Source organism: Babylonia areolata, chromosome 12, assembly GCF_041734735.1.
Source record: "Babylonia areolata isolate BAREFJ2019XMU chromosome 12, ASM4173473v1, whole genome shotgun sequence".
NCBI classification, from domain to species: domain Eukaryota; kingdom Metazoa; phylum Mollusca; class Gastropoda; order Neogastropoda; family Buccinidae; genus Babylonia; species Babylonia areolata.
The window spans coordinates 1494022-1506521 of record NC_134887.1 but is presented as its reverse complement, the minus strand read 5'-3'; the positions used below and the strand labels follow the sequence as shown (position 1 = coordinate 1506521).

Below are 12500 nucleotides of genomic sequence, written 5' to 3'. Positions count from 1 at the left end.
ATGTGGACTGCTCTCCCCATGGAGAGAGAAATGTGGACTGTTCTTCCCAAGGAGAGAGAAATGTGGACTGTTCTTCCCAAGGAGAGAGAAATGTGGACTGTTCTTCCCAAGGAGAGAGAAATGTGGACTGTTCTTCCCAAGGAGAGAGAAATGTGGACTGTTCTTCCCAAGGAGAGAGAAATGTGGACTGCTCTTCCCAAGGAGAGAGAAATGTGGACTGTTCTTCCCAAGGAGAGAGAAATGTGGACTGTTCTTCCTATGGAGAGAGAAATGTGGACTGTTCTTCCCAAGGAGAGAGAAATGTGGACTGACTGCTCTCCCCATGGAGAGAAATGTGGACTGACTGCTCTCCCCATGGAGAGAGAAATGTGGACTGCTCTCCCCATGGAGAGAAATGTGGACTGACTGCTCTCCCCATGGAGAGAGAAATGTGGACTGCTCTCCCCATGGAGAGAGAAATGTGGACTGCCCTCCCCAAGGAGAGAGAAATGTGGACTGCTCTCCCCATGGAGAGAGAAATGTGGATTGACTGCTCTCCCCATGGAGAGAGAAATGTGGACTGCTCTCCCCATGGAGAGAGAAATGTGGACTGCTCTCCCCATGGAGAGAGAAATGTGGACTGCTCTCCCCACGGAGAGAGAGATGTGGACTGCCCTCCCCACGGAGAGAGAAATGTGGACTGCCCTCCCCACGGAGAGAGAAATGTGGACTGCTCTCCCCACGGAGAGAGAGATGTGGACTGCCCTCCCCACGGAGAGAGAGATGTGGACTGCCCTCCCCACGGAGAGAGAGATGTGGACTGCTCTCCCCACGGAGAGAGAGATGTGGACTGCCCTCCCCACGGAGAGAGAAATGTGGACTGCTCTCCCCACGGAGAGAGAGATGTGGACTGCCCTCCCCACGGAGAGAGAAATGTGGACAGCTCTCCCCACGGAGAGAGAGATGTGGACTGCCCTCCCCACGGAGAGAGAAATGTGGACAGCTCTCCCCACGGAGAGAGAGATGTGGACAGCTCTCCCCACGGAGAGAGAAATGTGGACTGCCCTCCCCACGGAGAGAGAAATGTGGACTGCCCTCCCCACGGAGAGAGAAATGTGGACAGCTCTCCCCACGGAGAGAGAGATGCCACAGTGCAGCACAACCCCCTTTTATTACTTCTTCGTTTTTCTGTCTGCCAGTGAATCACTAACTACAGTATCAATGTGGATTTTGAAACACAATTTCACCAGGGACGAACCCTTTTATTGCCGTGGGCACCTTCACATGTGCCATCCGCATGCTGCACACCGAACCTTGGTCTAGCGACTCTAGCATCTAAACCACTACTTGAAAAAGAAAATCCTGGTGTGTATATGAGACTTGAACCTGTGGACACTAACACTGTAGACGGACGCATTAGCACCAGACCTGTACAAAAAACAAAAAACAAGAAAGCACACTTATTCAAACAACCCCCATCTGCCAACCTCCCTCCCCTCCCCCCTCAAATACGCCAGACAACCTCCTGGGTGGTAACGGTGACCACGGCAGCCACTGACCTTGGCCCGACCCTGGAAGTTGAAGGTGAGCACGTACTCCCCGGTGCGGGTCTCACTCTTGCGGACCAGGAAGACTCCATGCCCCGAGGGTCCCTGCTGCAGGACCAGCTGGGCCGCGTCCGCCCGCGACAGGGTGCCATGGAACCAGGGGTACTCCTTCAGCCGGCAGTCCACAGACCCCTCCCCTCCCCCGTCCTGGTCTGACACACACAGCCAGTCACCACATACGTCAGTCACTGCACCAGTCACCATACACTGTCAGTCAGTCACTGCACCAGTCAGTCAGTCAGTCAGTGCACCAGTCAGTCAGTCAGTGCACCAGTCACCATACACTGTCAGTCAGTGCACCAGTCAGTCAGTCAGTCAGTGCACCAGTCAGTCAGTCAGTCAGTCAGTGCACCAGTCAGTCAGTCAGTCACCAGTCAGTCAGTCAGTGCACCAGTCACCATACACTGTCAGTCAGTGCACCAGTCAGTCAGTCAGTCAGTGCACCAGTCAGTCAGTCAGTCAGTGCACCAGTCAGTCAGTCATCGCACCAGTCACCATACACTGTCAGTCAGTGCACCAGTCAGTCAGTCAGTCAGTGCACCAGTCAGTCAGTGCACGAGTCAGTGAGTCATCGCACCAGTCACCATACACTGTCAGTCAGTCACCAGTCAGTCAGTCAGTCAGTCACCGCACCAGTCAGTCAGTAGTCAGTGCACCAGTCAGTCAGTCAGTCAGTGCACCAGTCAGTCAGTCATCGCACCAGTCAGTCAGTAGTCAGTGCACCAGTCAGTCAGTCAGTCAGTGCACCAGTCAGTCAGTGCACGAGTCAGTGAGTCATCGCACCAGTCACCATACACTGTCAGTCAGTGCACCAGTCAGTCAGTCACCGCACCAGTCAGTCAGTAGTCAGTGCACCAGTCAGTCAGTCAGTCAGTGCACCAGTCAGTCAGTGCACCAGTTAGTCAGTGCACCAGTCAGTCAGTCAGTCACTGCACCAGTCACCATACACTGTCAGTCAGTGCACCAGTCAGTCAGTAGTCAGTGCACCAGTCAGTCAGTAGTCAGTGCACCAGTCAGTCAGTCAGTGCACCAGTCAGTCAGTCAGTGCACCAGTCAGTCAGTCACCGCTCCAGTCAGTCAGTCAGTCACCGCTCCAGTCAGTCAGTCACGGCACCAGTCAGTCAGTAGTCAGTGCACCAGTCAGTCAGTCAGTGCACCAGTCAGTCACCGCTCCAGTCAGACAGTCAGTGCACCAGTCAGTCAGTCACCGCACCAGTCGGTCAGTCAGCAGTCACCGCACCAGTCAGTCAGTCAGTAGTCAGTGCACCAGTCAGTCAGTCAGTCACCGCTCCAGTCAGTCAGTCACCGCTCCAGTCAGACAGTCAGTGCACCAGTCAGTCAGTCACCGCTCCAGTCAGTCAGTCAGTGCACCAGTCAGTCAGTCACCGCTCCAGCCAGTCAGTCAGTCACCGCTCCAGCCAGTCAGTCAGTCACCGCTCCAGCCAGTCAGTCAGTCACCGCTCCAGTCAGTCAGTAGTCAGTGCACCAGTCAGTCAGTAGTCAGTGCACCAGTCAGTCAGTCAGTCACCGCACCAGTCAGTCAGTCACCGCTCCAGTCAGTCAGTCAGTGCACCAGTCAGTCAGTCACCGCACCAGTCAGTCAGTCACCGCACCAGTCAGTCAGTCAGTCACCGCTCCAGTCAGTCAGTCACCGCACCAGTCAGTCAGTCAGTGCACCAGTCAGTCAGTCAGTGCACCAGTCAGTCAGTCACCGCACCAGTCAGTCAGTCAGTCACCGCTCCAGTCAGTCAGTCACCGCACCAGTCAGTCAGTCACCGCACCAGTCAGTCAGTCCCAGTCAGTCAGTCACCGCACCAGTCAGACAGTCAGTGCACCAGTCAGTCAGTCACCGCTCCAGTCAGTCAGTCACGGCACCAGTCAGTCAGCCAGTCACCGCACCAGTCAGTCACCACACTGTCATGTCATGTTGTATTCTGTCATGTCATGTTGTGGTGTACTGTTTTGTACACAAAATAAGACTGAATCCTTCATCCACTGGTTCATTAATCTATAACCCCAACAAAATAAGACTGAATCCATCCACTGGTTCATTAATCTATAACCCCAACAAAATAAGACTGAATCCTTCATCCACTGGTTCATTAATCTATAACCCCAACAAAATAAGACTGAATCCATCCACTGGTTCATTAATCTATAACCCCAACAAAATAAGACTGAATCCTTCATCCACTGGTTCATTAATCTATAACCCCAACAAAATAAGACTGAATCCATCCACTGGTTCATTAATCTATAACCCCAACAAAATAAGACTGAATCCATCCACTGGTTCATTAATCCATAACCCCAACAAAATAAGACTGAATCCATCCACTGGTTCATTAATCTATAACCCCAACAAAATAAGACTGAATCCATCCACTGGTTCATTAATCTATAACCCCAACAAAATAAGACTGAATCCTTCATCCACTGGTTCATTAATCTATAACCCCAACAAAATAAGACTGAATCCATCCACTGGTTCATTAATCCATAACCCCAACAAAATAAGACTGAATCCATCCACTGGTTCATTAATCTATAACCCCAACAAAATAAGACTGAATCCATCCACTGGTTCATTGACTGGTGGAAGCTGACCAGAAGCAGTGTCACCACGTGGCCCTGCCGCCATGTCAGTGGTGCTGGAGGTGTGGGAGGCCAACAGGGCGGTCGGCTGAACCATGCTCCTGGGCCGAGGGGCAGGCCGTGGTGCCAGGTCGGCACTGGAATTACCCAGACTACCCTGGGAGGAGCTGCGATGGCCGGCAGACAGTGGGTGGTTTTCTGCATCACACAGTTCCACACACCACGTCACTATCGCAAACACTCTGGTCGTGTCTGTCAGCTTCCGAAAGAGAACTTTGTGTGGGGTCTTAAACAAAGGACATATGCAACCCAACACCTAAAAATCACCCGAAACAAAGGCATCTGTTTACACACACACACACACACACACACACACACATGCAGGCATGCACACATACCTTCGGACGAAACAATTACAGCAAAACAACTGGAAGCCCACCACAGAGCTGATGAACTCAAGGCTGCCTACCTGGTGCTGAAGAAGAGAAACCTGAGGAAGGCAAGCATTAACTAGCAATAATAACAATAACAATACAAACAACTACACCATACTACAGCCAACACCCATGACATGGACACCAATAACATAGACAATGACATGGACAGCAAGGACACCGCCAACACCCATGACATGGACACCAATAACATAGACAATGACATGGACAACAAGGACACCGCCAACACCCATGACATGGACACCAATAACATAGACAATGACATGGACAACAAAGACACCGCTAACACCCATGACATGGACACCAATAACATAGACAATGACATGGACAACAAGGACACCGCCAACACCCATGACATGGACACCAATAACATAGACAATGACATGGACAACAAGGACACCGCCAACACCCATGACATGGACACCAATAACATAGACAATGACATGGACAACAAGGACACCGCCAACACCCATGACATGGACACCAATAACATAGACAATGACATGGACAACAAGGACACAGCCAACACCCATGACATGGACACCAATAACATAGACAATGACATGGACAACAAAGACACTGCCAACACCCATGACATGGACAACAAGGACATGGCCAACACCCATGACATGGACAACATAGACAATGACATGGACAACAAGGACACCGCCAACACCCATGACATGGACAACAATAACATAGACAATGACATGGACAACAAGGACAACCGCCAACACCCATGACATGGACACCAATAACATAGACAATGACATGGACAACAAGGACACCGCCAACACCCATGACACGGACACCAATAACATAGACAATGACATGGACAACAAGGACACCGCCAACACCCATGACATGGACAACAATAACATAGACAATGACATGGACAACTATAACAAAGACAACACCCATGACATGGACAACAAGGACACCGCCAACACCCATGACATGGACACCAATAACATAGACAACGACAAGGACAACTATAACAAAGACAACACCCATGACATGGACACTAATAACAAAGACAACCCCAATGACATGGACAACAATGGCAGACAGCACCCATGACATGGACAACAATGACACAGACAACACCAATGACATGGACAACAATAACACAGACAACACCAATGACATGGACAACAATGACACAGACAACACCAATGACATGGACAACAATGACACAGACAACACCAATGACATGGACAACAATGACAAAGAGACCACCAATGACATGGACAACAATGACACAGACAACACCAATGACATGGACAACAATAACAAAGACAACTCCAATGACATGGACAACAATAACAAAGACAACACCAATGACAACAACGAAACAGACAACAATGACAAGACAACAAACAACAAAACAGACAACAATGATAACAGAAAACAACAAAACAGACAACAATGACAACAAATAACAATGAAACAGACAACAATGATAACAGACAACAATGACAAAAGTGAAACAGACAACAACGAAACAGACAACAATGACAACAGACAATAACAATGACAACAGACAATAATGAAACAGACAACAATGAAACAGACAACAATGACAACAGACAATAACAATGACAACAAACAATAACAATGACAACAGACAATAATGAAACAAACAATGACAACAATGAAACAGACAACAGAGACACAGACAAACAATGACAACAACGACACACAGAGACAAACAATGACAACAACGACACAAAGACAACAAAGATACAGACAACAATGGCAACAGACAACAATGACAACAGACAACAATGACACAAACAACAATGGCAACATACAGATAACAATGACACAAACAATGACAACAGACACAGACAACAATGACACAAACAACAATGACAACATACAGACAACAATGACACAAACAATGACAACAACGACACAAAGACAACAATGACAACAAAGATACAGACAACAATGGCAACAGACAACAATGACAACAATGACACAAACAACAATGGCAACATACAGATAACAATGACACAATGACAACAGACACAGACAACAATGACACAAACAACAATGACAACATACAGACAACAATGACACAAACAATGACAACAGACACAGACAACGATGACACAGACAACAGCTGACCTTTTCGTTCAATGGATCCGGATGGGGCAGTCGGTAACCTTGGGCGCCTGTGAGACACCAGCTTTACTTTAGAATAAAATCATCAGACGCCTGTGAGACACCAGCTTTACTTTAGAATAAAATCATCAGGCGCCTGTGAGACACCAGCTTTGCTTTAGAATAAAATCATCAGGTGCCTGTCAGACACCAGCTTTACTTTAGAATAAAATCATCAGACGCCTGTGAGACACCAGCTTTGCTTTAGAATAAAATCATCAGACGCATGTGAGACACCAGCTTTAACTTAGAATAAAATCATCAGGCGCCTGTGAGACACCAGCTTTACCTTAGAATAAAATCATCAGACGCCTGTCAGACACCAGCTTTAACTTAGAATAAAATCATCAGGCGCCTGTGAGACACCAGCTTTACTTTAGAATAAAATCATCAGGCGCCTGTCAGACACCAGCTTTAACTTAGAATAAAATCATCAGGCGCCTGTCAGACACCAGCTTTACCTTAGAATAAAATCATCAGACGCCTGTGAGACACCAGCTTTGCCTTAGAATAAAATCATCAGACGCCTGTGAGACACCAGCTTTGCCTTAGAATAAAATCATCAGACGCCTGTGAGACACCAGCTTTGCCTTAGAATAAAATCATCAGACGCCTGTGAGACACCAGCTTTGCCTTAGAATAAAATCATCAGACGCCTGTGAGACACCAGCTTTACCTTAGAATAAAATCATCAGACGCCCGGAATAAAATCATCAGACGCCCGGCAGACATCAGGCGCCTGAAAGACAGAGCTTTACTTTATTATAAAATGAGTAGGTGCCTGTGGGAAAGAGCTTTATTTGTATTTGTATTTCTTTTTATCACAGCAGATTCCTCTGTGTGAAATTCAGGCTGCTCTGAGTACGTCGCTACACTACAGTGCCACCCATTTTTTTGTTTTTTCCTGCGTGCATTTTTTTTTCCTATCGAAGTGGATTTTTCTACAGAATTTTGCGAGGTACAACCCTTTTGTTGCCATGGGTTCTTTTACGTGCGCTAAGTGCATGCTGCACATGGGACCTCGGTTTATCATCTCATCTGAATGACTAGCGTCCAGACCACCACTCAAGGTCTAGTGGAGGGGGAGAAAATATCGGCAGCTGAGCCGTGATTTGAACCAGCGCGCTCAGATTCTCTCGCTTCCTAGGCGGACGCATTACCTCTAGGCCATCACTCCACATGAGGCTCCACATTTACCTTCATTATGAAATAATTAAGTGCCTTGATAATAAAATCATCGGACACCTTACTTAAGAATAAAATCATCAGGTGCCTATGGGACAGAGATTTTGCTTTATAATAAACTTAAAATCATCAGGTGCTGGTGAGACAGAGCTTTTACTTAAAAATAAAAAAATCATCATGCGCCTGTGAGACACAGCTTTTACTTTAGAATAAAATCATCATGTTGACAAACTTCAAAAAGTTCAAAACTCTGCAGCACAACTGACTCTCAAAGCAAAGAAACGTCAACACATCACTCCCCTACTCACTTCCCTTCACTGGCTCCCCATTCAAGCATGAATACAATGCAAACTCTCAGTCCTTTGTCACAATTTCTTCACTGATTCTTGTCCTGTCTTTCAGATCTACTGTCTGTCTATTCATCTCCGGCAGTGAAGGGGCTTAAAATCTAAACATTACACATACACGTATGTATAAGCATTCCAGCATGACATACCATGCACACAAACAAGTGTATGTTTGAACAGGCTGTGTTTCTTCACAGCATGGTCAGATCAGCAGTCAGGACTGTGTGATCAGAAACAGTTCAGCACAAGGATCAGAGTGGACTGTCGCTTCGCTTCTTCCCGTTCACTGACTGCCAATGTCAAAGACCTGTTACATATGATGGACATTTTCTTTTCTTTTATCCCAATACCGCTTTACCAAAATTCCAAGACTTTTGCAGACCCTAAAGGGCTAAATCTATTTCCCCCCAGATCTGGCCCTGGAAGCGGTTCTCTCATCCCTCCCCCCGCCCCCAACATTTCTCTGGCCCTGGAAGCGGTTCTCTCATCCCCCCCCCCTTTTCTCTGGCCCTGGAAGCGGTTCTCTCATCCCTCCCCCCGCCCCCAACATTTCTCTGGCCCTGAAAGTGGTTCTCTCATCCCCCCCCCCCCCCATTTCTCTGGCCCTGGAAGTGGTTCTCTCATCCCCCCCCCCCCCCCCCAACATTTCTCTGGCCCTGGAAGCGGTTCTCTCATCCCCCCCCCCCCTTTTCTCTGGCCCTGGAAGCGGTTCTCTCATCCCTCCCCCCGCCCCCAACATTTCTCTGGCCCTGAAAGTGGTTCTCTCATCCCCCCCCCCCCCCATTTCTCTGGCCCTGGAAGTGGTTCTCTCATCCCTCCCCCCGCCCCCAACATTTCTCTGGCCCTGGAAGCGGTTCTCTCATCCCCCGCCCCCCCCCCAACATTTCTCTGGCCCTGGAAGCGGTTCTCTCATCCCCCCCCCCCCCCATTTCTCTGGCCCTGGAAGTGGTTCTCTCATCCCCCCCCCCCCCCAACATTTCTCTGGCCCTGGAAGCGGTTCTCTCATCCCCCCCCACCCCCCAACATTTCTCTGGCCCTGGAAGTGGTTCTCTCATCCCCCCCCACCCCCCAACATTTCTCTGGCCCTGGAAGCGGTTCTCTCATCCCCCCCCCCCCCCCCCCAACATTTCTCTGGCCCTGGAAGTGGTTCTCTCATCCCCCCCTCCCCCCACCATTTCTCTGGCCCTGGAAGCGGTTCTCTCACACACACACACCCCCGCCCCCCCCACAACATTTCTCTGGCCCTGGAAGTGGTTCTCTCACTCCCCCCCCCTCCAACATTTCTCTGGCCCTGGAAGCGGTTCTCTCATCCCCCCCCCCCCCACCATTTCTCTGGCCCTGGAAGCGGTTCTCTCACCACCACCCCCATTTCTCTGGCCCTGGAAGCGGTTCTCTCACCACCACCCCCATTTCTCTGGCCCTGGAAGCGGTTCTCTCATTCCCCCCCCCCCCCCCCCCCCCCATTTCTCTGGCCCTGGAAGCGGTTCTCTCATCCCCCCCCCCCCCCCCCCCCACATTTCTCTGGCCCTGGAAGCGGTTCTTTCATCCCCCCCCCTCCCCATTTCTCTGGCCCTGGAAGTGGTTCTCTCATTCCCCCCCCCCCCCCCCCCCCCCAACATTTCTCTGGCCCTGGAAGTGGTTCTCTCACCACCACCCCCCACCCCCAACATTTCTCTGGCCCTGGAAGTGGTTCTCTCATCCCCCCCCCCACACACAGTTCTCTGGCCCTGGAAGCGATTCTATCATTCTCCCCCAAGACGTTTCCAGACTGCCCTGCCTGCACAAAGCTTGCTGTGACACACACTCACGTGCCTGCGTGCGACTTACATGGCAGCCAACTCTTCGGAGGAAAGGGAGTCGCCTGCAGAGGCCATGCACTGACGTATGGAGTGCAGCCACAGGCGGAGTTCTGCAGCATCTGGCGCCTCGATGACGTACTCCACGGGACCCTCCCCCTTCAGCACCAAGGTGTTTTCTCTGTCGGGCATCTCCAGGGCGGAGGTTTCTCGCACCTCGTGGATCAGCAGGCAGAACAGACCGTTCCTGGGCTTCAGGGACTGCACACAGTCACAGCTACATGGATCAGCACGCAGAACAGACCGTTCCTGGGCTTCAGGGACTGCACACAGTCACAGCTACATGGATCAGCACGCAGAACAGACCGTTCCTGGGCTTCAGGGACTGCACACAGTCACAGCTACATGGATCAGCACGCAGAACAGACCGTTCCTGGGCTTCAGGGACTGCACACAGTCACAGCTACATGGATCAGCAGGCAGAACAGACCGTTCCTGGGCTTCAGGGACTGCACACAGTCACAGCTACATGGATCAGCAGGCAGAACAGACCGTTCCTGGGCTTCAGGGACTGCACACAGTCACAGCTACATGGATCTGGGGGTTGAACATCAACCACTCCACACTGATTACCATTAAGATGGGTACAAAGTCTACAATAGTATACAATATTATATTCATTCAAGCACTGATCTATATCATTTATGAAAATCTGTCAGTCAGTCAACTTGCATGTATGTGCTGGCGGTGTGTGTGTGTGTGGGGGGGGGGGGACGCAGGAGGGGGGGGGGGTGTCTATGTGTTTGTGTGTGTGGGTTTGGGGGGGGGGGTGTGCATGGGTGTGACTTTTCCTCTCTAATTTGACATCTGTCCACTTTTACTTTGTGATGTGCATTCAAATGTTCATGTGTGAGTGTGTGTCTCTCTTTCAGAACTTACATGCGTCTGTGTGGATTTGGATGTGTACATGTGTGTGTGTGCGTGTGCGTGTGCGTGTGTGTGTGTGTGTTTGGCATGTGTGTGATTTTTTGTGTGTGTGCTGCGACTGAAACTAATGAAAGTGAAGGAGACATGTATACATGAAATGAGAACACTGACAAAGACAGACAGAGATGAGACCTTTCTATGGACAGAACACTGACAAAGACAGACAGATAAGACCTTTCTATGGACAGAACACTGACAAAGACAGACAGAGAAGAGGCCTTTCTATGGACAGAACACTGACAAAGACAGACAGATAAGACCTTTCTATGGACAGAACACTGACAAAGACAGACAGAGATGAGACCTTTCTATGGACAGAACACTGACAAAGACAGACAGATAAGACCTTTCTATGGACAGAACACTGACAAAGACAGACAGAGATGAGGCCTTTCTATGGACAGAACACTGACAAAGACAGACAGATAAGACCTTTCTATGGACAGAACACTGACAAAGACAGAGATGAGACCTTTCTATGGACAGAACACTGACAAAGACAGAGATGAGACCTTTCTATGGACAGAACACTGACAAAGACAGACAGATAAGACCTTTCTATGGACAGAACACTGACAAAGACAGACAGATAAGACCTTTCTATGGACAGAACACTGACAAAGACAGACAGAGATGAGACCTTTCTATGGACAGAACACTGACAAAGACAGACAGAGATGAGACCTTTCTATGGACAGAACACTGACAAAGACAGACAGATAAGACCTTTCTATGGACAGAACACTGACAAAGACAGACAGATGAGACCTTTCTATGGACAGAACACTGACAAAGACAGACAGAGATGAGACCTTTCTATGGACAGAACACTGACAAAGACAGACAGAGATGAGACCTTTCTATGGACAGAACCCTGACAAAGACAGACAGAGATGAGACCTTTGTATGGACAGACCGACAAAGACAGACAGAGATGAGACCTTTCTATGGACAGAACCCTGACAAAGACAGACAGAGATGAGACCTTTGTATGGACAGACCGACAAAGACAGAGATGAGACCTTTCTATGGACAGAACACTGACAAAGACAGACAGAGATGAGACCTTTCTATGGACAGAACACTGACAAAGACAGACAGAGATGAGGCCTTTCTATGGGCAGAACACTGACAAAGACAGACAGAGATGAGGCCTTTCTATGGACAGAACACTGACAAAGACAGACAGATAAGACCTTTCTATGGACAGAACACTGACAAAGACAGACAGATGAGACCTTTCTATGGACAGAACACTGACAAAGACAGACAGAGATGAGGCCTTTCTATGGACAGAACACTGACAAAGACAGACAGATAAGACCTTTCTATGGACAGAACCCTGACAAAGACAGACAGATGAGACCTTTCTATGGACAG

At 49.1% G+C, this 12500-nt stretch overlaps 1 protein-coding gene across 1 annotated transcript in view; it reads right to left on the bottom strand.

Moving 5' to 3' along the window:
- Positions 1 to 12500, bottom strand: part of LOC143288303 (SH2B adapter protein 1-like) — a 22767-nt gene that overhangs the window by 4864 nt on the left and 5403 nt on the right. The window contains exons 2-5 of the mRNA XM_076596654.1: positions 10165 to 10394; positions 6770 to 6816; positions 4194 to 4379; positions 1539 to 1738 (exon numbers count right to left, since the gene is read on the bottom strand). Of these exons, the coding sequence (XP_076452769.1) occupies positions 1539 to 1738; positions 4194 to 4379; positions 6770 to 6816; positions 10165 to 10394 (663 nt within the window). The remainder of the gene's footprint in view (positions 1 to 1538; positions 1739 to 4193; positions 4380 to 6769; positions 6817 to 10164; positions 10395 to 12500) is intronic.